The 27,713-nt window shown below is 47.6% G+C and overlaps 1 protein-coding gene across 2 annotated transcripts in view; it reads left to right on the top strand.

Annotated features, from left to right (window-relative positions):
- The window catches only part of CFAP47 (cilia and flagella associated protein 47), a 642,607-nt gene that overhangs the window by 582,899 nt on the left and 31,995 nt on the right, over positions 1-27,713 (top strand). For both annotated transcript variants that reach the window (XM_039536653.1, XM_039536643.1), the window contains one exon: positions 19,259-19,430. In XM_039536653.1, coding sequence (XP_039392587.1) covers positions 19,259-19,430 — 172 coding nt within the window. The remainder of the gene's footprint in view (positions 1-19,258; positions 19,431-27,713) is intronic.

The following is a 27,713-nucleotide window of genomic DNA, read 5'->3' as shown; positions in this document are numbered from 1 at the left end:
CTTCAATTCAGAACAAAAAAGCTGTGGGAAGAACACCTTCAACACATTCTTATAAAGGCAGCCCTTATACTAGCATCTGACCTGCTCAGTTGTCCAAGAGAAGCTCTTCAATGACTCCTTCCCAGAGCCAGCTTTACTGGTGGATGGGGTTGCAAGAGATTCTTGGCACCGGGACTGTCTTCAAGGTCAAAGACTTTGGAGTAATCATGTTCTCACAAACATAAGAAGTTGGTGTCAGACTCATGGAAGACCAGAATGTAGGTTTCCTCCACAGATAGTCATGCTGGTACCCATGATAGAGCATGCCGTTCAGCTCACCACTGCCTGGATGTGACTCATACCGATAGACCTGAGTCGTTGACTCTGGTACTCTCCCAGGGGCCATCACAACTACTACTTCACCATCTGTGACAGATGAGACATCTCTGATCACAGTAGGACAGCCACTAATACAGGTACCAATAACGCCAGAGGTTGATGCAGCGGACAGAGACTTATTATGCTTTTCAGTGCGCCGCTGATCCAGGGTGAAGACCCTTGGTTGGCATGAGTGCAGGTACCACACTCCTCGGCTCTGGTATACTGTGCTGTGAGCCCATCAACCATAGGGGTCTGGTACCACTTTGTCATCCTCCACTTTGGTGTTGATGCCACCTTGCCACCAGCAGCTAGAAAGGCATCCGTGCTTCTGCCAGTGCTGTGTTCCTGGAATAGATTCTGGTCACAGTCTCTGAGGAACAAACAGACACAAGCCCTGTTAATATACCACCTTGGCTCTCAGAATATTCCTATTCTTTGTTGGAATCTGAGGTGACTTCTCAAGTCTCATGCTACCAAGAGTCCAGGGCTTCCTCCAGGTCACATTCTCATAATGGATGGAGATCTGTGAAGAGTAGAGCCTGGGGTTGGAACATGTGGGCAGCATGACTGGGGCCCAGTATTGTTAGTCTCCTCATTAGTCATACTGGGGACAGAGTCTTCACCACCAGTACCAAGAGACCTGTGATGGTCGGTACTGATCAACCTATGATATCAGTATACTGGACTTACCTCAACTCCCTTTGGAGCAGCAGCCTTTGCCAGTATCATGGCTCCAAACCTCAGGAGGTTTCTTCCTTGCCTCCCCTTAATGTATCATCCTTATTAATGGATGACGCTCTGGCATTGTTGGCATCCTCCTTGGCATTGAATGACTTTAAGGTATACCAGGAGCTCCTCAAAAGAATGGCTACTTCTCTTGGTACACAAGTGGAGCTAATGGAGAAGAATACCCAAGGCCATCATGCAGCCTACCAAGACTCTGTGATAAACCACTTCTTCCTTTCCACCTGTGGCCCAATGAACAGAAAGTGAATACCATGTTTCATCCCAGGGTTTGAGCAGTTCTGTTACACCCTATGCCAGGCTCATTAGTAGTGGTTATGGTGAAGGAGAGGAGTCATCAATGCTGGGCTAAAGCTAACCCTAAGGAAAAGATGCAAAAAAGCTTCATCTCTTTGGGAGAATGATGTTTTTTGAGTTTATAGCTCCACATGGCCAATAACCAGTCTTAATTCCCAGATATGACTATTTTAATTGGGAGGCAATCTCTCAGTTCATGAATAAACTGCCAGAAAGTTCTAGGGAGCAGTTTCAGTCTCTTGTTGCAAAATGTCATTTGGTCTCTCAATCAACTCTTCATGCTTCTTTGGACATGGCATTGCTGCTATCAGGGCCATGGGTAGGGTAATAACTACACGCTGTTCTTCCTGGTTGCAGCCCGTGGGGATTCCTAGTGGCCTGCCTCTGACAGAGAGATGTCCACATGTCTCATTACCTGGATGATCGGTTGTTTCAGGGTCACTCCAGACACCTATTAGAGATGGCTATCAATCACATGCTCCATCTGTTCAGCATTCTGAGCCTGAAAATAAACAAAGAAAAGTCATCATTATTGCCTCTAACAAAGAATAGAGTTTACTGGAGCACTCCTGGACTCTACCTCTGACAGGTCGTTTATGCCTCTTTCCAGACAATATAGGACTTGTGTGTGTCACTCCAGGATCACCTATGGCCCAAAATAAGGAATTGTGTTAGGTTCCTAGTTCACATGGCTGCATGTACACACGCGACCCCTCACCCAGGTTTTTCCTCAAAGCACTGCAAGCATGGCTCAAGTCAGCATGTTTCCCTCAATCACCACCTGGATAAGCTGGTATGCATCCTCGACAGGGTGTTGTCATCTCGGAGCTGGTATGTATGCAGGGGTGTTCCCTTCTCTCTCCTTATCCTTTCTGTGATTTCAGTAACAGACACTTCAACTATGGCTTGGGGAGAACATCTGGGCAATCTTCAGGTTCAGGGTTTGTGGACTACCTGCAACGCCAGGTTACACATCAGTGTCCTTGAGTTGTGCACAATATCCTGTGAATGTCAACAGTTCATGCCTGATATTCAGGTCAAAACTGTTCAAGTGCTCACTGACAATACCACAGTGGCACTTTATGTGAACAAAAGTGGGGGGGGAGGGGGAGGCTCAGGCAGCCTCTGCCAGGAGGCAGTCAAGCTGTGGAATCTATGCATATGGAGCTAAGTTACTTTCTGGACATCTCACTCACTGGATGTTCAAAATGTACTGGTAGATTGCTGAGCAGATCCTTCAACTTAGACCATGAACGGTTTCACAACACAGCCATTCTAGCTTTGGTATTTCATATAGGGAGTGGGTGGGATGGTGTATCTGTTTGCAACTTGGCAAAATAGAAAGTGCCCCCAGTTCTGTTCAAAGGCAAGTCACAGCTCTGTTTCCATGGGACAAGGATCTTCTGTGCGCCTATCCACCAGTAACCCTGATTCCCAGGGTTATTCTCAAGCTGAAACAGGATTGAGGCAGAATGTTCCTTATAGCTCCAGCTTGGCCAATGCAGCTGTGGTATTCCAACCTACACAAGCTATCTACTGGAGAACCCTTGCTCTTGATGCCAGCCAGAAGTCTCGTAACTTAGAACCATGTGTGAGTTCTGCACCCAAATTCTGCACCTCACACCATGGGTCATCAGTGGTTAAATGCAAAGGATGCTCACTTTTCTGTGGCACTCCAGAATGTCGTCCTCAATAGCAGATAGCGTTCCACAAGAGCTGCTTACCTGAGTAAGTGGAAGTGCTTCTCCATCTGGAGGGTGTTCCATAATGTGTTGCTGATTCAGACAAAGTTTCAAACAATTCTGGACTATCCTTTACATCTTTAGGAGTCTGGTCTAGACCTCAGCTCCATTATTGTGCATCTGGGTTTGCTAGCACGGCGTTTTACCCTCAAATCTATAGTAGAACTATTTTGGAAATCTGTCAGCATCCTCAAAGGTCTAGATAGACTGTTCCCACCTATTCAGGATCCGGCACTGCCTTGACATTTGAATTTAGTGTTGTCCTCCCTTATAGACCTTTCACTCAAGTCTTTAGCTTCCTGCTAACTTCAACCAAATTTAAATTCACTCCCCTACCAAATTTAAAAGTCTTTGCTCTAAAGAAGCAGTGGTTGGCATAACATTGGCATAACATTGTTTTTCCTAATCTCATCCTTTGAAATGGCTTGAACTGTTTTAGCTGAAACTTTAAGATAATATGGCAAAGGAAGCTTTCTTGGTGGCTGAATGGGAGAGTTAAATGCACTTGTCACTGACCATCACACATCATTTTCTGCAAAGGCAACATCTTGTTTAGGCCGCACCCTAATTTCCTCTCATAGATGGAACCTGATTTTCACCTGAATTGGTCTGTATTTACTTTTCTTCCCAAAGCCACAAGCTTACACAAGGGAACAAACCATGCATATTCTGGATGTGCACTGAACTTTGGCCTTTTATCTGGATGGGGACAAAGCCCCGTTGGGTTTCTACTCAACTCTTTGTTTCCTATTTAGAACATCTGAGAGGATAACCAATTACAGGACAGAGACTCTCAAAATGGAATATCACACGTGCTACACTGCCAAAGATATAACACCTCCTAGAAGACTTACAGAACACTACAGACAGTAGAGCACTTTCAGCCTCTGCAGCATTTCTGGCACATATCCGTTCGGGGACATCTGCAGGGCAGTGACATCATTTTCTGTTCACACATTTACAAGACACTGTGTACTTATCTCTGCATCAAGGGGAGATGTGATCATGGGAAAAGCAATCCTGAAGTTCCTTCTTCCAATGAGACGCCAAGTCCCACTGCCTTGGCTAACATACAGTGTAAGGGACGTATGCAAGCACTCAATGAAGGAAAATGGTCATTCACCTTCTTGTAACTGGTGTTCTTTGAGATCTGTTGCATATGTCCACGATGACCTGCCCTCCTTCCTACTGCATTGGAGTCTACCATCAGCATTAAGGCACAAAGGAACTGAAGAAGGGACAGAACTACACCGCCTTTTATACTCTCCTGAGCACAAAGATCCAGGGTGATCTCACAATGCTTCATAAAGTGGTACTGAATCCACACTTGAAACTTCTCCCCAAGATGGTTTCTGAATTCCATCATGATCAGCACAACAGTCTCCCATTCTTTTGCTCCAGATCCCACAAACTGTTCAGGAAAGCTGAACTGTGTAAGAAGGCACTGAGTTATTACTAGAAGAGAAAAGCTGTTGCAAGGCTCCAGGGTTATTTGTGGTATTTGGGAGCTAGTCCAACTGGAAATCACCATCTTTTTAGAGATGTTCTAAATAGATCAGACCCTGCAATATTATGACTAAGCAGTACCAGATGTCCTGTGGACTCAATAAATTAGGGCTAAGGTAACATCTCTAGCATACTGGAGGAATGTGTCTAACTCTGAAATCTGTAAAACTGCTGCATGGAGTTCCATTCACACTTCTAACCAATGGCCATTTCTTACCTTAGGAGAGAAATCAGAGGCTTGTTGTGGGAGAGCAATTCTCTAATTTATGAAGTACTGCTCAGCCTTTTTCCTGGGACTTGTACCCTGTGGGTCACTCTACCAAGAGTGAGGATCTACTAAGATAATTCCAAAAAGAAAGAAAGTTGCTTGAGTACACTGCTTCTCCCGCCTCCTCTTCTGTTTTGTCCGAGTCCTCCAAAGACATTCTGAATTGATGGAAAGGCCCAACAATTACTTTTCTGCCAGAGAGCTCAGGATGTCTGATGACAATATGTACTCTTAAGAGTGTGGCTTTATAAGAGGGAGTATACTCTGAGAATTCTAAATAGAGGAGAGTTCCTTTACCCTGTATTGATCTACGGCTCTGATAAATTAAATAAAATGTATTGGTTCAGATATCTTGGGCCAGATCTGGCCTTTTAATCATTTGAGTTGTTAGTTCAAGAGAGTGTCTAATATTGATAGATTTAACAGTTACAAAAGTGCAATTTCCAATCAAACATTCTCACAAAGCTTGTAAGGTTTGAGAAGTCACTCCCATACAGAACTCATCCATTTGGCATCTCTTCAGCTCCCAGTTTTTGCTGAAATATTAATAGGTGAAGTAGCTTCTGACAGATCCAAGAGAATTAATTTTTATCCTTTTTAAAATGACATTCTAATCAGAACAAATTCAAGATAGTAAGTGGAACGAGCAATGCATGATGTAACTTTCATCTCTTCAGAATCCAGGTTTTATGATCCTTTTCAGAAAATATAACTTTTTAACATCACAAATAATGATGCATGCAGGACTGCAAGTAAACTCGGCATAAGAAAGGAACATTTCTTTAAAAAAATAAAGATTTCAAAAACTACATAGAACAAAATCAGTTAAGATGAACAGTAAACTATATATTTATGAATAATGTTTCAACAGCAATTATATTTTTTTCTAAATTGTCACGACTCAGAAGCCTTAAAATCCTTGTCTATTCAATACAAAAGCAGTATTTCGGGCAGTAATTTGTATTTATCAAATAAGAGAGAAGATTACAGGCAGGTACTTTATTAATAAGTCAAAAGTAACAAAATAAAGGGAAAGAGACCACTTCATTCTATTAAATTCCTAAATTCCTATTAAATATTCAAAGAACTTTGTCCAATACCATGCTTCTTACTCAGAGCCAAGGAAGAAGCAACAGTAGCAGGGCCATATGGAGAGCTGAGCACCTTGCAAGACCTCTGTTTTTTAGAGGAAGAAACTGAGGCACAGAGAAGTGAAGTGGCATTTCCAAGGTGATACAGCAGACCAGTGGCTGAGCTAGGGATAGAAAACAGGCCAAGGCTCTGTCCACCATGCTGCCTTTCAGAACAGGGATGGATTACTTAAGCTGCATTTTCATGTTGGCTGCACTGTGTTACAACTTGAACTAGCTAAAGTGGCTGTTGTATTAGGCAGTAAATAGAGAACAGTGATTTTAAAAAGAAAAATAATTGTGAATGATTATAGTTAATATGATCTTTCTACACCAGGTGTAAAATTTTGATTTGTAAAAACTGTGAAATTGCCCACATGTGTTTGACATGGCAGTACTTTAAAAACCAAGGCACTTTTCTCTCCTGATGCTTTATTATTTTACCATTTCAATCAAAATTAGAATCTTTAAGAGCTCAAAGAACTTGGATCATTTGATTTAGTCACACAACGTGGACAATTTTCTGGTGATGATATACAACCTTTTTTGCCTCTAGCAGCTGCCACTTCATTTAGGTAACATGTGTGTCATGGAACTGTCTAGAAACAAATATTAACATATTCACGGAGGGTTTCCATAATATGATATTATGGTAGTCTTTAGGGTTTGCAGCTCTGATGAAAATCTAATTACATTTTTCTGTTTTGAACAGCCATAAATTAGATTTGCAGTGCAGATTCACAACCAGCTAGGGGACTGGCATAAAGATGCTTTCAAATACTTTCATTTGGCACATATAAATATATTGTTTTTCCTCAAGTGTTGTAAATATTAAAATATTTTAACAGAATACCTAATATGAACATAGAACAGGTTATAAAACTGTTAGCCCTGAGCAGAAAAATAAATATTTATCACTTGTGACTAAAAAGACAAACATCATATACAAATGTGGAAAGGAAAACAAACAACATTTTTTTCAGAAACTGAAAGCAGAATGTAATAATCAATTTACCAGCCACAGCATTTTCTTCCTAGCATCTGAACTGTTTGAACTATAAAACAGGCAGCCTTTGTGCAGTATTGTGTGATTTGACTGCCGAAAGAAACATCTGTTCAGCAGTCGCAATTTTGCCTCTGCGGTAGGCTTCAAATAATGTCCTGGTTTCTCTCCCCTCCTAAGTTAATTTTTTATGTCTGAATCTCCATGTTTTGGCATTTGTGTAGAGGAATAACAACAAGCCTTGCACTATCTCTCAATTTGAGTGCATCACCTCAACACCATACTTATTAAGAGATCTGTTTGAAAAAGAACAGGAAATTATATTCATACTTTAATGTCCAAGTGTGAATTACAGGGGGAGAAGTTAAAAAATGATGCCAAGAATTTTCTCATCGATAGCAAAATCTATATATGTGTTACTTGGGAGCCCATATATTTATATGACAGCACATTTATAATTGAAGTACAGAGTTTGGAACTACTGTATTATAATCCTGTACAAGTATTCTGTACTCAGCATATGAAAGTTGCTGGTAATGGATGCACTGCTTAGCAACATAAAATCAGTTAAGCATATATATGATAATCAGATAACAAACTGATTTATTTTGCAGGCATAGGGGAATTGTGGAATTAAAAATGCTTACTTAAAGAGGCACTTGGTCCATCCCAGCTCTCATGAACTAAGCATATAATTGGTTACAGGGTGGGTTACAGGGCTTTTACCACCAACCAAAGAACAACTTAGGGCAGACCCTTCCCAGTCTTCCACATGGACTCAATTCAGTTGTGAAACTTGTTTGGCACCTGCATAAGGGAGGTGGAGTGACAGAGGCCACAAGGATGAATATGGGGAACCTCAGTCCTCAAAGCTCTTCCCTCTCATGAGCACAAGGTCTAACTGCACAATCCTGGGTCTCATTTAGCTCTGGAAGCTGGCCCTTTTAGTTTTTACTCACACTGGTCACTAGTTCAGGGCCATTGTATCTGATATCCCTGTGTGTTATCACCGCCCCTACTCCTCCCAAAATTATCCTGGCTACCTCACGGTTCATATTTTTCCATACCCTGTCAATGCAGGCTGGCTCAATGACCACCCACCAAACTCGTCTTTCAAGCATCTCCGACCAAATCAATCGAGTGTGAGGCCATAAATGCATAATCAGCTCACATCCCTCTAATCCTTAAATTTAAACCAGTGCAACTTGCAAGACCATTTTTGTCCAGGCAAGTAATCAGGACATGTGGCTATTGTTCAGCCCTCAAAGAGTGCAGCAGGGGCATGTGCTGATTCCAACTCATACCCCATCTGCCATACCACCAAAGGCAAATGGCTTCAGCCTTGAAGCTCGGATACTATCCACCTACTGACCTGGCTGCCCGCATGTAGTCCCAATGCATAATAGAATGTACGTGGATCCGGACCCCAACCTTCTTCCCAATGTCTCCTACAATTGTAAATAACAAGGTCTGTGCAAACCCTGGCATGCCTAGTGATGGCCAAGTCCAGGAATGCCCACTAGCCTGAGTGTAATTTTTCCAGCACTCCATGTTGCCCATATTAACACCCTTACATTATCCAGCTTCTCCCTGGGTAGCTGTGATACACCTTGCATTTGGACTAATTCAGTTCCCAAATATGTCAACTTGTGTGTTGGCCCTTCTGTCATTTGAAAGGCCAGCGGGACACCCAAGTGGGCACCCATCTTCTGAAAAGCACTCAATAGGTGGGCACATTTCCTGTTCCCAACTTTCCTGCAAAGAGACAGTGATCAAGAGAATGAACCACCTATGTAAGCCTGTTTTCCTCACAGCCCAATATTCTAGCATTGTACTAAACTTCTCAAAAGCTGAACAAGAGATAGAACAGTCCGTTGGCAAATATCAATCCAAAGAGTAACCACCTTCAAACTGGAAACAAGTTAAAATCCTTGGGATGGACTGAAATGTAGATTTAATGTCACACTTTGCTTACTGTGCACCTTGGCCATATCTCTTTATCATGGCTACTGCTGTATCAGATAGGAATATCAAACTTGTCCCTGCCTGTAGGTATATGGGATCTTGGGGAGCAATTACCACACAGGTGGGGGTGCCAATTAATTTCTTTATTAAAGGAAAAAGGAAGTGGTGGGAATTTAACAATGAAATACGATGGGATGCGGTGTATAGGGTGTTTACAGTAGACAATGATGGGGGGGTTCTTATTGAACAGTGTAGGGAGTTCTAACAGTGGGGTACAGTAAGTGGGGTTTAGCACAATGGGATACAGTACAGTTAATAAGCAACTCAACTTTATATAGGAACAACTCTATATACAGTGTGGAATGTAAAACATACCAAAAGGAGACGCAAAATAAACTGGTAGCTTCTATATAGAATGGTCAACAATCTTAGATAGAATGTATTAAGTGGTTAGTGGCCTTATACACAATGTAACACAATAGTATCAATGCAAATACAAAGTATATCAGAAAGGTGGAGGCAACCAATGGGGTGTTATAATTACAAGTAAAATGTGAATCACAGTGCAATAATACAATATGGGTGATAAGTGAAATTATGCAATGTAGAAAATTACTGACTTAATTTGTGAGGCTGTGATAGCAAGAGTGTACCCAAAGGCTGGGTCAAGAAACAGGAAGGGGGGGGAGGTGAATGATAGTGGCAACTGATGAGAGGTGCAGCTGGAAGCAGCGAGAGACTCTGAAGCCCTGCGGGGTAAGGACAACGGAGCAGTGTTGGGCGGTGGGGGGAGAAGCAGCAAGGGGTTTGGGAAGTTCAGAGGGTGATGCAGACGCGGGGGAAAAAGCAGCAAAGGGTTTGGGAAGTTCGGAGGGTGATGCAGGAGTGGGGGGAAAAGCAGCAAGGGGTTTACAACCGGGAGACACGGAGAAGTACACAGAGGGGGAGATTGGAGCAGCAAAAACCTTATCTATCCTCTAACTTAATCAAACTTATATAAAATGACAAGCAGCTTATACAAAGTAACAAAACAGGTACAGAATACAACCAGGCAATGGCTTTTTAAATCTATCTTAACCAACGACTAGGCAAAACAACAAATATTACAATTCTAAGCAAAACTATAACAAGCAACTATACGGAGCAACAAAACAACGAACTATAGCAAGGCAGGTGAAACTTACAAGCTTTACAATCCTAACAAACTATGACTTATTAAACTAAAAAAACAAAACTTATGGTGCACCTTATGCTATGGGGAAGTTACAGAGGGCAGAGTGGTATGTGCCCAGGATACAGCTCCCAAGGCAGCTCCCAAGGAAGCCAAGGGATGGTGGCTGCAGCAGTGGATATAGCTGAAAGCAGTGAGCCCGAGGCAAAGCCCACAGGAGCAGAGCTTAGCAGCGGCACAAACTTATTTTTAGAGTTTAAGAGAGGTTTTAAGACACAGACCAAGGTTTAGCTTGAGTCTGTGTGCTGGGGAGACAGAGCCAGCAGCTAAAATAATAAAATAAAAGTATAGAAAGTTTCACAGAGGGATTCTTACCAGTCCCCAAGGCAGCAGCAAAGGCAGAAGCAGCAAGAACATCAGAAGGTTCAGTACGGTCTTGACAAATCAGGAGATCTCTCAGGCAGCAATTCGTTCTTCGTGGGTTGTTTTTTTTTCAAAAAACGGGGGTATGCTCAAAAATAGAACGAGAGCAGAGAAAGGACCCCCAGAACCCCTGGCTGATCAGACCAGGCAGCAATGCAGGAACCTTTCTAAGGTCTGATCAAAAAATGTCTGGTTATAAAGGCAAACTTAGGCCGCTTCCCGCCAGTAACTCTGATTGGTTCCCCTTCTCACAGGGAGGAGAGAAGGCAGTGAAAAGACTGCAGGTAGGCATAGAACATGTCTGGGCAAGTTCTGAGCCCCCAGGTATGACCCATATGCTCAGCTATTTGGCCTTTAGGTCTTGCAGCTCTGGACATTGCCTACCCTACACCAAGCCCAGGTTTAACAAGGTGATAACAGGACCAACCCTTTGAACAGGGCAGTGGTCCCACTTAGCACGCAGCACACGTGGTCATCCCTTTGAGAAGGGCAATGGCTCTTGTTAAACAACTTAAGGGGCCCTCCCTTTGAGAAGGGCAGTGGCACTGGTAAACAACTTAACAGCCAGGGAGGGGCGGCCACAGGAGGAGAACAAAAACAAAATGGAGTAGGGGGACAGCTGTAAGAAACAAAATGGAATTGGGGGATAGCTGTAACAGACATGCCCCCCTGGCTGACCTGAACGGGCTGTGAGGGGGATATCCCATGCAAAGACCAAAAAAAGAAAAAAGAAAAAAAAGGAGGGTTTTTACAAGTCGTCGTCTTCGTAGTATGGAGGTGGTGATTTGCTGCTGTCCAAGGAGATGGAGGAATACCTCACCTGCAAAGGCAGGGCTGACACAACCTTACGAATTAGCTGCTTGACCACTGCTATCCCCAACAAAAAGGCTACAAGAACAATAACAACAGTAATAAGCCACTGCTTGATGGACTGAGCCCAGGATCCCAGCCCCCAGCTGGACCACTGGGCTTGCCACCAATCCCACTGCTCACGCTCCTTGCGAATCTGAACGGCGAAGGAGGATAGTTGGTTAGCCACGGCTGAGATGTTCCACCCAGGCTGAAGGCGCAGGCAACATTGTCCCTTAAAGCGAGGATTGAGGTCCTCCAAGGCAACACAAAAGTTCTTCTGTAGGATGGTTTGGATCAGAAGGCGGTTCTGCTCGGCGTAGTTGGCCAGGACTGTGAGAGCATCGCTGGTTCGACGAAACCCTTCAGCTGTGATGTTGGTGAGGGCCTCCAGACCAAGCGACAGTCCAAGGATTTGCTGTGAAGTTAAACTGTAGGAGAGGGGGTTAAACCGTACTGGATACTGTGGAGTCAGGTTCGTGAGAGGGAGGAACTCCCAGAGGAAGGGGGACCCTCCCTCTGAGGCCTCTGGTCTTGTACAGGCAACACAATCGTATGATGGGGGGACATCTGACAGGTTCCCGATGAGGACCTCCTGTAGGGCGTAGGCTCTCAACCAGGCAACCAGAGGGTTTTCTCGAGGCGGGGCGGCAATCATGACGACTGATTCCTATGAAGACATAAAAGAAAAGTGGCCCATCTAGGGCCTGTTATGACCGAACACTAAGCCAGTTGTGGTGGACCAGGTCAGGCTTGCCCCGTCCATCTATTTGAATATGATAGGTGTTAGGGAACCGGCCAGGTGTGATGATGGTGGCTGCTAGTGGAGTGCAGGTTCCCTGGGCATTGGGAATAGAGACCCACACTGGCTGAGAAATACTGTAGGCAGGTTTCCAAGGTTCCCGTGGTTTAGGAGCGATCTCTGGCCATCGGCTGTATGCTGCAATAAGGGAAATGAGGGTTTGAGGCAGGACCTGGTCCCACCCCTTGTAATCAGGGGTGCCAAGTATGGCCCGAATCTGGGTCTTCAGCATTCCGATCCGTCTCTCCACGACTCCGTTGCTTTGGGGGTGCTATGGCAGGTGGGTGTGAATACGCACCCCCCACTGGGACACCGTCTGGTCTATAGCTCTACTGGTGAACGGTGGTCCTCCATTGGTCTGGATCTCATTGGGTGCCCCCCAGGCAGCAATTACCTGGAGAAGGGCTACAGAAACAGCTGGTGCAGTAGATCGCCTGAGGGGAGAACACATTAACTGACGAGACCCTAGGTCAACTATTACAAGCCCCTTTGGATACTGTTTTGCCCCCGGTAGGGGGCCAATGAGGTCCATCTGCCAGGTTTTACCCGGGCTAAAGTGCTCAGGGCTATAAGCACCATGAGCATAGACAGGCTTGTTAGTGACTCGTGCCTGTTGGCAGCTCAGACACCCTTGGACAGCTTGGGTGCACTGCTGCCTAGACACACTCGATGTTCGTCTCTCTCGGTTAGTCAACAGCTGATGTAGGGCACGGGCAGGCAGGTGCCCCCACTCTTTATGGAGCCAGGTGATGAAGGGATCGCTGCAAGAGATAATGTTAACCTGGGATGTGTTACATTTATATTCTCGGAGTTGTAGATCCAGGCTGGAATGAAGAGGGTTACTGTCAGACCTGTGTGAAGGATGATGAGTAACAAACCATGGCAGCTTGGACTGTGCTACCAGTTGAGTAATCTGTGCCCATATTTCTTCATGAGCGGTGGGCCGTCCTTCTCCCACCAGGATGGACACGCAGTAGCTTGAGTCCACTCCTAGGACCACGCGTGTTTTCGGGTGGGCTGCCACAATGTGAGAGGCTGCCAACAGGACGCCTTCTGCTTCGGCCTTCTGAGCTGAGCTGGAAAAATCTAAGGGTTTAACTTTGAGGGTGTTACAGGTAGCACACAGCATTCCTGCTTGGGGAGAAGGCGATGTGCCCCCATCAGATACAATCCAAGGGGCATAGGCACTCAGTTGGGCAATAGCCCCCGGCTCAGTGGGAGCTGTGGTGGAGGAGGACTTGAGGACCCAATGTCCAAATACCTCTTGGGCCTGGAAAACAAGTCACTCCCAGGTAGTAGGGGCTCCCTGGAACTGGGGGTCCGGGGTGAAGGTGAAGTATGGGAGAAGCTCCACATGAGGCCCCTTTAGGGTGCCTGTGGCAGATTTACCCCATGGGAGAGCACACTGGACAGCAATCATGGCAATGCCCACAGGCCCATAACGATATTCGGGTCCTGACAGCTTCCGGGCCTGATTGTGGACAGGGAGGTCTTCTTGGGACACAGTTACGGCCACATGGTCTGAGGACACAGTGAGGGTAATCTCAATAGGGTTGGTGGGATTCCACCGAGCCAAGGTGGGCCCAGAGCCCAACCAGGCAGCCAGGGAGGACACCGCCTGCTCGGCCTCTGGTGTCCAAGGGGTTTTAACGTTCCTGGCATATCGCTGCAAAACAGATAGTTGTGGCAACAAAGCAGCAGGGAGAAACTGTCTGTGATAGTTAATTACACCTTACACATGCTGCACTTCACGTCTGGGGGGAGCTACTCCCAAGGGGAGCAGTTCAGGTTCGTGGGGGGCACTGGCACCCGATAGAGTGACTGGTAGTGCATCGAGCACGGCTTTGGCCAGTTTAAAACGCCGTAGCTCCTGAACCCCAAGGAGGGGCGTGGGCCCCACTAGTGCCCGAAATGTTATTGGTGTGTGGTTTATGTGTGTGTGTACCTTTACTTCTGAGCGGGGCTCTGTGCTATTGAGGCCTTGCACATAAATGGTGTGTCCTGTGGGAGTGTGAGGGACGTGAGGGGGTACAATGGACACCTGTGCCCCCACGTCCAGCAAAAAGGGGATGACAAGACCCTTGTCAAAAACTAGCGGATAATAGGGGTGGGGGTCCCCTGGCCGGGTGCTGGCCGCCGCCAAGCACCCGGCCATTATCCATTTTTTGGCTGGGAAGGTTCTGGGCGCTCTTCCCATCCCAGAGCTATGGCCAACGCTCTTTGCTGCTCACTATTGAGCTTACGTACAACCTCCTTAGTGAGGCCCTTGTACAATAAGAACCCAAAGAGTTTGCATTCTGTAAATGAATGCTGCGAGTACTGGGACCTGAGTTGTGAACTGGTATGTGGTGGGGGTGGACTGGAGTGTGGTGGGGGTGGACTGATGGGTAGAGCTTGGGCTGAGGGCCATCTTATATTCTCGAGGGCTTCATAGAGTCGCCCAATGGGGCGCCTAGCATACCCCCTTAGCCACAGAACTACCCCAGTGTCAGGGGTGGTACTGCTATCCATGGCTAAGTCAATGGCAACTTCGTCTATGGGTATCTCGGTGGGGTCAATAACATGCCTGAAGGCATTGACCTGGTTAATCTGGGCCTGAGTAAGTCCGAAAGGGTGTAGGGTAGGGGACCATAGCATGATGGACCCCCCTGCGATGGCACATCTCAGGGAAGGGATGTCCTTGACGCTTCCTCTGGGGACTTGGATCCCTTGAAGGGAGTGCTGTAAATGGAGGAAAGCCAGGGCTGGGGCAGTCAGGGGCCATGCAGTGTTAGATATTACCAGGCTTCCTGAGAGATCCCTGGACCAGCTACTGGTCCTGGCTAATACTATGCCCTCTTCCCTATCCACTAACTCCTGTCCATTTTCCAGAGCCAGGCGGCCTAGCCACAGTAGTGGTGGCTCATTGGCCCCCCCTAGCGGTGTCTGAGATGAACTCCTTCATCTCTGCTTTGGAGCGAGGTCGGAGTTCTGTCACCTGTGTGGTGTTGCCCTGGTTATCAATCTTTATACGACTGGTGGATACCGGCAGGGCTTCACCAGAGGCGACAGTGGGTGCAGGTTCATGGGCTTGGGCCTCTAGAGGGGCTGAAGGTAGGGCTGGGTATAGTGGGGTTTTCTTGAGGGGAGATGAGGCCTCTGGGTGGGTATATGGGGGTGGTTTTTCAGGGGATTTATTGGGACTGGGCAGGCTAGGGGTCAGTGGTGGTCCCTCCTGGCTAGTGGCCTCCTTGGCCGAGGTCATTAGGGCCCCATGGAAAACAGTTAGTTTATCAAGGGCCTGAGCCAGGATCTCATAGGTAACTGTGGCTATCTTTTGGGGCTTATATATGTCATGCCACAGTTTCTTGGGCTTTCGAATTTCATCCAGCTTCTGTACCAGTTCTGTTAATATCTGGTGGGTGGGGGACCCCTGCAAAATTCGAGGTTCAGGGGCGAGCTTAGATGGGGCCCCCTCGCAGGCTTTCATGACCCTTCCCACCTCTCTCCAGAGGCGGGTGGGATCTGAATCTGCGGCTGGCTCTCCTGCCTTAGTGCAGACTGGCCGGAGACTGGAATCAGCAGGGCTGGCCCTGAATGTGGGGTGGCAGGTTAAGAGGCACCGCACATCCGTGAGCCCCAGGTGGGTGGTATACACCCTGGAGCTCTGGCCTTTGCCAATAGTACAGACCCATTCTAGGGCCTCAGGCTGCTGTTTACTATGCAGCAAGTGGTATTGTAGGTGGTTGGTCAGATCTTCCTCTGTCCCAGAGGTCTTGGCCTCTTTCCAGGGACAGGGAGGGCAGTAATTGTTACCCCAAGATCCAGTTCGTGACGCCATGTCCCTGCCTGTAGGTATATGGGATCTTGGGGAGCAATTACCACACAGGTGGGGGTGCCAATTAATTTCTTTATTAAAGGAAAAAGGAAGTGGTGGGAATTTAACAATGAAATACGATGGGATGGGGTGTATAGGGTGTTTACAATAGACAATGATGGGGGGGGGTTCTTATTGAACAGTGTAGGGAGTTCTAACAGAGGGGTACAGTAAGTGGGGTTTAGCACAATGGGATACAGTACAGTTAATAAGCAACTCAACTTTATATAGGAACAACTCTAGATACAGTGTGGAATGTAAAACATACCAAAAGGAGACGCAAAATAAACTGGTAGCTTCTATATAGAATGGTCAACAATCTTAGATAGAATGTATTAAGTGGTTAGTGGCCTTATACACAATGTAACACAATAGTATCAATGCAAATACAAAGTATATCAGAAAGGTGGAGGCAACCAATGGGGTGTTATAATTACAAGTAAAATGTGAATCACAGTGCAATAATACAATATGGGTGATAAGTGAAATTATGCAATGTAGAAAATTACTGACTTAATTTGTGAGGCTGTGATAGCAAGAGTGTACCCAAAGGCTGGGAAACAGGAAGGGGGGGTGAATGATAGTGGCAACTGATGAGACGTGCAGCTGGAAGCAGCGAGAGACTCTGAAGCCCTGCGGGGTAAGGACAACGGAGCAGTGTTGGGGCGGAGGGGGGGGGAGCAGCAAGGGGTTTGGGAAGTTCAGAGGGTGATGCAGAGGGTTTGGGAAGTTCAGAGGGTGATGCAGGAGTGGGGGGAAAAGCAGCAAGGGGTTTACAACCGGGAGACACGGAGAAGTACACAGAGGGGGAGATTGGAGCAGCAAAAACCTTATCTATCCTCTAACTTAATCAAACTTATATAAAATGACAAGCAGCTTATACAAAGTAACAAAACAGGTACAGAATACAACCAGGCAATGGCTTTTTAAATCTATCTTAACCAACGACTAGGCAAAACAACAAATATTACAATTCTAAGCAAAACTATAACAAGCAACTATACGGAGCAACAAAACAACGAACTATAGCAAGGCAGGTGAAACTTACAAGCTTTACAATCCTAACAAACTATGACTTATTAAACTAAAAAAACAAAACCTATGGTGCACCTTATCCTATGGGGAAGTTACAGAGGGCAGAGTGGTATGTGCCCAGGATACAGCTCCCAAGGCAGCCCCCAAGGAAGCCAAGGGATGGTGGCTGCAGCAGTGGATACAGCTGAAAGCAGTGAGCCCGAGGCAAAGCCCACAGGAGCAGAGCTTAGCAGCGGCACAAACTTATTTTTAGAGTTTAAGAGAGGTTTTAAGACACAGACCAAGGTTTAGCTTGAGTCTGTGTGCTGGGGAGACAGAGCCAGCAGCTAAAATAATAAAATAAAAGTATAGAAAGTTTCACAGAGGGATTCTTACCAGTCCCCAAGGCAGCAGCAAAGGCAGAAGCAGCAAGAACATCAGAAGGTTCAGTACGGTCTTGACAATCAGGAGATCTCTCAGGCAGCAATTCATTCTTCGTGGGTTTTTTTTTCAAAAAACGGGGGTACGCTCAAAAATAAAACGAGAGCAGAGAAAGGACCCCCAGAACCCCTGGCTGATCAGACCAGGCAGCAATGCAGGAACCTTTCTAAGGTCTGATCAGAAAATGTCTGGTTATAAAGGCAAACTTAGGTAGCTTCCCGCCAGTAACTCTGATTGGTTCCCCTTCTCACAGGGAGGAGAGAAGGCAGCGAAAAGACTGCAGGTAGGCATAGAACATGTCTGGGCAAGTTCTGAGCCCCCAGGTATGACTCATATCCTCAGCTATTTGGCCTTTAGGTCTTGCAGCTCTGGACATTGCCTACCCTACACCAAGCCCAGGTTTAACAAGGTGATAACAGGACTAACCCTTTGAACAGGGCAGTGGTCCCACTTAGCACGCAGCACAAGTGGCCATCCCTTTGAGAAGGGCAATGGCTCTTGTTAAACAACTTAAGGGGCCCTCCCTTTGAGAAGGGCAGTGGCACTGGTAAACAACTTAACAGCCAGGGAGGGGCGGCCACAGGAGGAGAACAAAAACAAAATGGAGTAGGGGGACAGGTGTAAGAAACAAAATGGAATAGGGGGTTAGCTGTAACAGACAAAACTGAACATAGATTAAGATCAATATTGTTATTAATAGAGGGGCCGCAGGGGTAAGGTACATGGTGTACTACTCTCTGTACTCACTCTTTTTTTTTTTTTTAATCAAAGCCAGAGGCAAAAGGCACAGGTCCAGCATTGGTGAACTCCCAAAGGGACCAGGCGCCTTTTTGGCTGCTACTGCCTCCTGAATTTTTCTTTGAACTATATGGATCTTAAATTCTTTGCCTGCACATGTCTCTTTGTCCTTCATATGGGATCTGAAAGCCAAATAAAAATCCATTCCCAATATAATTCACATCTTTTTTGCTAGGATAGCCCAGAAACATGGCCTTTAATACTTCTAATTTAAATGGATCAGCAACATACTTCCCCATTATTCAATTATTTTCCCCCTTAATAGAGCCCAGGGTACACAGTAGATTCTCATAAGGACAGGCTGCTGTTTTTACCAGCTGTAATACTTGCTTCAAGATGTTCAGATGGTTAATCTTACAACATTGCTTCGTGGCCTTTTAATAGATTCTACAGTGGTTGAGAGAAGACAGCGAGTGACACCTTTGCTATTTTCAGTACAGCAACTGCTTCTCTGGTTGGCAACCAGCACTGACAATGATGTTCTAAATGAGGGATTTTTGGATAGTACCCTAGTGGCATTAGCAGCAAACAGCAGCATGCTCTTCTAACTTACTTTTGCCTCATTAATTAGAAATACCTCTCTTGCCTGTGAAAGTGGTAACCAGAGCATTGATCATCAGAGCAGAAGTATAAGCATTAAGCTTCTCCTGACTGATTTTTCCTTTTTTTCTTCTCTCTTTTTGTCTGAGATTCTCCCCTCCACCAATGGAAAGTAGTGAAATTCCCTGTTCAACCAGAAGGTCTCCACTTTTAGATACCTACCTGTTTATTAATTGATATATGTCATACCCAGTACCAAAACACATCTTTACAATTATAATCCTGTTAGAAAGAAGAATGCTTCATTTAGAACATTCACAAATTGATCTTCTGTGCTTATTTCATTTAGGTTTTTCTACAACCGATGAATTTCTGTATGAAATTCAATATGAGTCTAATAAAGTTAAATCTCAGCTAGAGTCTTCAGTGGCTATAAATCTGGTGCAAAAAGACCGGGATGCAGAGTCCGGGATTATAACACTGACCTTCAATATAGTATTTGCACCTAACAAACCAATGAGGTAAGTCTCTGGCAATGAACCTCTAAAGCATCCATATCTATCTCCTTTGAGACTTATTGGCAGTAGTGGGCGCAATATATTCCTTTGTCTTTCCACTCCTTCCCATATGTCCTTCTCTCTGCTCTGCCTCTCTGTTTTTCCTCTAACAACAAACATTTGGGGTGTGCTTACTTGCCCTTTTCCATTGTGATGCTTTGATATTTAAAAGCTGCCAGTGGTTCATCTTAGACCTGGGTTGGGAAGTTTCTGTGAAGTTGTTACTCTGGTTATGTGTGTATCACTGTACTAAGTAGAGTGGAGCACTGGCAATGGTACAGCCCTAGCAACATCAACTAATAACTTATAGCAGTATCAAAATCCAAGTCTCATGGCATCCAGAGGAGCCAGGAGAGACTACCGCTCTTGGAAAAGTGTCCCTATGTGTTTGTGTATTTATTTTTTAACATTTGTTTTAGGTCTGCCAAGTGATTAAAAAATTAATCACAATTAATCACACTGTTAATAACAGAATACCATTTATTTAAATATTTGTTTTCCATATTTTCAAATATATTGATTTCAATTACCACACAGAATACAAACTATACAGTGCTCACTTTATATTTATTTTTTATTACAAGTATTGGCACTGTAAAAAAGAAACAAAAGAAATAGTATTTCAAGTCATCTAATACAAGTACCATAGTGCAATCTCTTTATCATGAAAGTTGAATTTACACATGTAGAATTCTGTACAACCATAACTGCATTCAAAAATAAAACAATGTAAAACTTTAGAGCCTACACATCCATTCAGTCCTACTTCTTATTAAGCCAATCGCTCAGACAAACAAGTTTGTTAACATTTGTGGGAGATAATGCTGCCCACTTCTTATTTACAATGTCACCTGAAAGTGACATTGTGCACTTTGTATTCTGTGTTGTAATTGAAATCAATATATATGAAAATGAAGAAAAACATCCAAAATATTTAATAAATTTCAATTGGTATTCTATTATTGTTTAACAGTGTGATTAAAACTGCTATTAATCACAATTAATTTTTAATTGCAATTAATTTTTTTGAGTTAATCACGTTAGTTAACTGTGATTAATTGACAGTCCTAATTTGTTTTAATCTGGGTGAATCTGAAGCGCTATGATAAAGGGAATTCCAAGAAAACAATGGATATCTACCTGTTCTTTGGTGGCCATACCTAATGTAGGGTGCAGTACTCTGGAAAAGCGTTTGGACTGGATAGTTGGTATAAGAATCCTATCCTTGGCTTTATGAATAGAAATGACCTTCAATTACCCTTGAATACACAAATGACGCATCCACTGAATTTAACTGTAAGTGATTGAGGTCACTAACAGTATCTTTTCATACATATCTCATTTTAAAATATGATTTGATCAAAACCTATTTGTCAACAGGAGAGATGGTTTGATAAGTTCAGGACACATGCTAGGCTAGCCATAAACAAAATATAGCAGAGATCAAGGAAATTTAACAGAGGAGCAACCACTTTTCATTTATTATATAAAATACACTTAACCTTCTCATTGATATCATTTAGATTTGAGAAGTTCCTCTATCTCTAGCATCTGTATGTACCTGGGACCCATAAAACAGTGTGTAGAAAGGTTGGAGTAAATAGTAGTAGTTCTTCGAGTGATTGCTCATATCCATTCCAGTTAGGTGTGCGCGTGACGCGTGCACGTTCGTCGGAAGACTTTTTTACCCTAGCAACACTCAGTGGGTCGGCTGGGTGCCCCCTGGAGTGGCGCCACCATGGCCCCGGATATATTCCCCAGCCGACCCACCCACTCCTCAGTTCCTTCTTACCGCCCATGTCGGTCGTTGGAACAGTGGAGTGCGGCTTAGCTGACCCTCCACTTCCCTAGCATTCGCGTAGTTCTCGTTCTGTTTGTGTATATAGTGTGATGGAGCAAGGCCGGATGGCTACAGGAAAGTACTGAGGAACAGGTATGTTAGTCCCAGGCTAAGCAAATCCCTAGTACCATGGGAACCAAAATGGCAGTTGCTCCAGGCTAATCAAGGCACCTGGGGCCAATTAAGAACTTTCTAGAAGGCACCGGAGAGAGCTACATTGATTGGAGCACCTGCAGCCAATCAGGGCAGGCTAATCAGGGCACCTGGTATAAAAAGGGGAGCTCACTCCAGTCTAGGGAGGAGGAGCGAGAGGAAAGAAGTGTGCATGAGGAGCTGGGATCAAGAGACACAAGGAACTAAGAACTGAGAGGGGGTACTACTGGAGGATTGAGGAAAACACCATACAATCAAGCAGCATCAGACACCAGGAGGATCCTGTGGTGAGGATAAAGAAGGTGTTTGAAGGAGGCTATGGGGAAGTAGCCCAGAGAGCTGTAGCGGTCAAGCAGCGGTTACAAGTAGCACTATAGAGACTGCTGCAATTCACAGGACCCTGGGCTGGAACCCGGAGTAGAGGGCGGGCCCGGGTTCCCCCCTAGCCCCACTACTCCTAATCAGACATAGGAGTAGTTGATCCAATCTATGGGTTTCATCCAAGGGGAAAACCACTGAGGGGAAGAAATCCGCCAATAAGCGCAGGACCTACTAGAGGAGAGGAGTTACTTTGCCACAATAGTTGTAGATATAGTTGAAATTTAGATAAGTGTAGTTAATTGTTAAGTTAGTAATTAGTAACTTTAGTCAGGTTCGGGGCTTAGCCCCTCCCCACACCGGGACCGGAGCACATGCCCGGCTCCCCGGGGTTCAAGCCGTGCTCGGCTTGCCATAGGCCGATGCCCACAGGGAATCCGCATGACTCCTGTCTGAAGTGCCTCCGCGAGTCGCACTTAACAGCTAAGTGCCCAATTTGCAAGTCCTTTAAGCCACGCACTAAAAAGGAGCGGGACATTAGGCATAAATAGCTCCTTATGGAGGCGGCCCTCACCCCTCCATCCTCGGCACCGAGTGCGGCCCCATCGGACTCGAGAAGCTCCTCATCGGCACCGGGCATGCGTACGCCTAAGCCCTCCCGGCACCGGACGTCGCCGACTCCAAAGCCAGGCCTGAGGCGCTCGCTCTCGCCGAGAACGAAAAAGTCTAAGACCCCTGCCGCTCCGGCACCGCCCGATGCGCGGCATGAGGGCGCAGCTCAGCTGCACCGCCCGGCGCCCGCTCCTGCCGCGGCACCTGCTAAGACGGCACCGTCGACTCCGGTCCGACAAGGGCCATCGAGTCCGGCACCTGTCTCCCCGGCACCCGCCGTGGTTGAGCTTGTCATACCATCTACGCCGGAGGTATGTGAAGTGGCTAAGGGCCTGATCGCACTGACGGACCCGGCACCGCCACCACCCCCGGCACCGCCGGTGTGGGTGATTCAATCAATTGGGAAGCCGGCCCTGGTTCGTCCAGCTTCTATCAGCGCCCCTGACCGGTACCGCTCTCGATCATGGTCCCGCAGGCGATCCAGGTCCCGGCACCGCTCTCGCTCTTCGCGCCGCTCGCAGTCCCGGCACCGCTCCACCACACGGTGATGGTCGGACTCGCGGCACCGCTCTACGTCCCGGTCGCCGCCCTACTACTCACGGCACCGCTCACGGTCTTGGCACCGCTCCCGGCACCACTCACCTAGGAGCCGCTCACGGTGCCGCTATTCCAGGTCCCGGTCGACCTCCCGGCACCGGGCCGGTCGCAGGTCCTGGTCTCGATCTCGGCACCAAGATTCTTCACGGCACCGGTCCCCCTTGCGTAGGAACACCAGGTCTGTGGGGACATCCGCCCAAGGCTTCTCTGCTCCTCCATGGCCATCCAGGCATCCGTCGGTATCGTACGCCTAACCCCCCAGAGTCCACGGTTAGTCGTCCCCCTCCAGTTGGCACAGACGACCAGTTGGCTCAAGTGTCCACCTCGCCGGCGCAACTTGAGCAGGAACCACCGCAGGACCAGGAGGAGGTACAGGACCCCCTTGTCCCCGGCGTCTCGTCCTCCTCCTCGCCGGATGAGGCAGTGGCAGGCACATTGTCCTCGAGCCCACCTCCGATAGACCTTATGGCGCACCAGGACCTCCTCAGGAGAGTTGCCCTGAATATAAATCTACAGGTGGAGGAGGTCCCAGAGGTCGAGGATCCCGTCGTCAGCATCCTTACAGCTGACGCACCCACTAGGGTGGCTCTGCCCTTTATTAAAACTATACAAGCCAAGGCAGACACCTTGTGGCAGTCGCCGGCCTCCATTCTGCCAACAGCGAAGGGGGTCGAGCGTAAGTATATGGTACCATCCCGGGGGTACGAGTAGCTATATATACATCCTCCTCCTTCCTCCCTGGTGGTCCAGTCCATCAATGAAAGGGAGCGCCATGGACAGCAAGCCCCGGCTCCGAAATCCAAGGAAGCCAGAAGGATGGACCTTCTAGGCCGGAAGGTGTATTTGGCGGGTGCCTTGCAACTTCGAGTAGCGAATCAGCAAGCTCTGCTGAGTCGCTATGACTATAACACCTGGGCGGAGATGAGCAAATTCCGGGAGTTGCTTCCTCCAGACTCCCGCCAGGAATTCAAGGCCTTCCTGGAGGAAGGGAAAAAGGTGGCCAGAACCTCCCTGCAGGCCTCCCTAGATGTGGCGGACTCCGCAGCCAGAACCTTAGCGTCCGGTATCACCATGAGGCGCATTTCCTGGCTGCAGGCTTCCAACCTTCCACCGGAACTCCAATATACCATCCAGGACTTACCCTTTGAGGGTAAGGGTTTATTCTCGGAGAAAACTGACCCTAGACTCCAGAGCTTAAAGGACAACAGGGTCACTATGCGGAACCTGGGCATGCATACCCCCATGACCCAGCGTCACACTTTCCGCCCCCAGCCCTTCCATCCGTACTCTGTACCTAGGCAGAGACAGGATTTTAGTAGACGCTGAGGGCGCGGCGGCCGCAGATGATATTCAGGTCCTAAACGGGTCAAAGCCACGGCCCCTCCAAATCACAGGTGGGTCCGAAGTCGTCCTTTTGAAGATGCTCCCGAGGACAGCATACCACTTCCCGTTCAGTATCCCTTCCCTCCCTTCTCCAACCGCCTCTCCTATTTTTATCCCTGCGTGGTCCCACTTGACTTCGGACATCTGGGTCCTGCGCACCGTGAAGCAAGGATACCACCTCCAGTTTGCTTCAACCCCGCCTTACCACCCTCCCTCCCAGTCCCTCTTCAGGGACCCCTCTCACGAGCAATTCCTCTTACAAGAGGTCCACACGCTTCTCACCATCGGAGCGATAGAGGAGGTGCCAAAGGAGGAATGGGGCAAAGGGTTTTATTCCCGTTACTTCCTGATCCCCAAGTCAAAAGGGGGTCTCAGACCTATCCTAGACCTACGGGCCTCAACAAATTCCTAATAAAGTTGAAATTCCGGATGGTTTCCCTGGGGACCATTATCCCATCCTTGGATCCCAAGGACTTGTATGCTGCCTTCGACATGAAGGACGCTTACTTTCACATAGCCATTTTTCCTCCGCACAGGAGATACCTCCGCTTTGTAGCCGATCGTCGGCATTTCCAGTTTGTGGTCCTTCCCTTCGGCCTCTCCCCGGCATCTCGTGTGTTCACAAAATGCATGGCAGTGGTCGCCGCCCACCTCCGTCGTCAAGGGCTCCATGTGTACCCTTACCTGGACGACTGGCTCATCAGGGGAGCCTCCGAGGAGCAAGTCAGGGTGCATGTACGAGTAGCACAGGACCTGTTTACACATCTCGGCCTACTGCTCAACGTAGACAAATCCACCCTGGTCCCCACTCAGAGGCTGGACTTTATAGGAGCCACCTTGGACTCCACTCCAGCCAAGGCCTGTCTGCCTCAGCCAAAGTTCCTGGCAATGACCGCGATCATCCACAGTCTGCAGGCGTTTCCCACGACCTCGGTCCGCACTTGCCTCGGTCTCCTAGGCCACATGGCGGCATGCACGTATGTCACCAAATTCGCCGGGCTCCGCCTCCGCACGCTTCAAACATGGCTCCTCTCGGTGTACCGTCCAGGCAGGGACGTGATGGACACATTAGTCACCATCCCGCCGAGTACACTGCGCTCCCTCGACTGGTGGCTGAACCCCTCCACGGTGTGTGCGGAGTTACCGTTCCACCCACCGCAGCCCACCCTGTCCCTGACGACAGATCCATCATCCCTCGGCTGGGGAGCCCACCTCAGTCACCTGCGCACCCAAGGGCTGTGGTCATCAGAGGAGCTCTCCCTCCATATAAATGTCCGAGAGCTCAGAGCGGTTCGCCTGGCATGCCACACATTCCACAAGCTTCTGTACGGCCGTTGTGTCTCTGTGTTTACGGACAACACAACGGCCATGTATTACATAATCAAACAGGGAGGGACCCGATCTTCCCCTCTTTGCCTCGAAGCCATCAATTTATGGGAGTTTTGCATAGCTCATGCAAAGGACGCCACCAGGTCTATTCTCCCGGGAGTTCGGAACACTCTCGCGGATCGACTGAGCAGATCCTTCCTGTGTCACGAGTGGTCCATAAGACCGGACATTATCCATGCAATCTTCCGCAAGTGGGGTTTTCCCCAGGTGGACCTATTCGCGTATCGCGCGAACAGGAAGTGCCAAGTGTTCTGCTCATTCCAGGGTCTCTCACCAGGCTCGATCTCAGACGCATTCCTCATTCCGTGGAAGCACCCGCTGCTCTATGCATTCCTTCCATTTCCGCTGGTGCACAAGGTTCTATTGAAACTCCGGCAGGACAGGGCACATCTAATACTGATTGCTCCAGCGTGGCCCAGGCAGCCCTGGTACACCACGCTCCTCAGCCTCTCAGTAGCCACACCAATCACCCTCCCACTCTGCCCGGACCTTATAATCCAGGAGCACGGCAGTCTCTGTCACCCGGACCTTCCAGCCCTCCACCTCATGGCGTGGCTCCTGCGTGGCTAGACACCTCAGAGTTGTGCTGTTCTGCCCCTGTGCAGCATGTTCTGCTCAGTAGTAGGAAACCTTCCACTCGGTCCACATATTTGGCCAAATGGAAACGTTTCTCAGCCTGGTGTACGTCACAGGCCCTTACTCCTTCGGGGACCCCCATTCCAGTCATTCTGGGCTACCTTTGGCAGCTTCAGGAGCAGGGCCTTGCCATATCCTCCCTGAAGGTTCACTTGGCGGCCATATCTGCTTTCCATCCTGGAGAGGCTGGTCACTCTGTGCTCTCTCACCCGGTGGTCGCTAGGTTTCGAAAGGGGCTGGAACGCCTCTACCCTCAAGTTCGTCGTCCTGCCCCCACCTGGGACCTCAACCTGGTATTAAACAAGCTTATGGGTCCCCCCTTCGAACCGCTGGCAACCTGCTCTCTGCTGTACCTATCATGGAAGACAGTTTTTCTGGTGGCCATCACTTCGGCCAGGCGGGTCTCCGAACTTCGAGCACTCACTGAAGACCCCCCTTACACTGTCTTTCATAAGGACAAAGTTCAGTTGCGGCCACATCCCGCTTTTCTCCCTAAGGTGGTTTCGGCCTTCCATACTAACCAGGACATCTTCCTCCCAGTTTTCTTTCCTAAACCTCATTCATCCCCACGGGAGCAGTGGTTACACTCCCTAGATGTCCGCAGGGCGCTGGCGTTTTATATTGACCGCACAAGGCCCTTCCGAAAATCCCCCCAGCTTTTCGTGGCAGTGGCGGACCATATGAAAGGCCTCCCCGTCTCCGCACAGAGGATCTCCTCTTGGCTAACAGCATGCATACGCACATGCTATGACTTGGCCCATGTCCTGGTGGGCCACCTCACTGCCCATTCTACCAGGGCTCAGGCTTCCTCAGCCGCATTCCTGGCGCACGTACCGATCCAGGAGATATGCCGTGCAGCGACCGGTCATCGGTCCACACCTTTGCTTCTAGTCCAGCAATCTAGAGACGATGCAACCTTCGGCTCGGCGGTTTTGCATTCCGCCACATCTCACTCCAACCCCACCGCCTAGGTAAGGCTTGGGAATCACCTAACTGGAATGGATATGAGCAATCACTCGAAGAAGAAAAGACGGTTACTCACCATTTTAACTGTTGTTCTTCGAGATGTGTTGCTCATATCCATTCCAAACCCACCCTCCTTCCCCACTGTTGGAGTAGCTGGCAAGAAGGAACTGAGGAGTGGGTGGGTCGGCTGGGGTATATATCCGGGGCCATGGTGGCGCCACTCCAGGGGGCGCCCAGCCGACCCACTGAGTGTTGCTAGGGTAAAAGTCTTCCGACAAACATGCACGCGGCGCGTGCACACCTAACTGGAATGGATATGAGCAACACATCTCGAAGAACAACAGTTACAATGG

The sequence above is a fragment of the Mauremys reevesii genome, linkage group 1, assembly GCF_016161935.1.
Source record: "Mauremys reevesii isolate NIE-2019 linkage group 1, ASM1616193v1, whole genome shotgun sequence".
Classification (NCBI taxonomy): Eukaryota; Metazoa; Chordata; order Testudines; family Geoemydidae; genus Mauremys; species Mauremys reevesii.
This window is presented reverse-complemented; position numbering and strand designations above follow the sequence as displayed.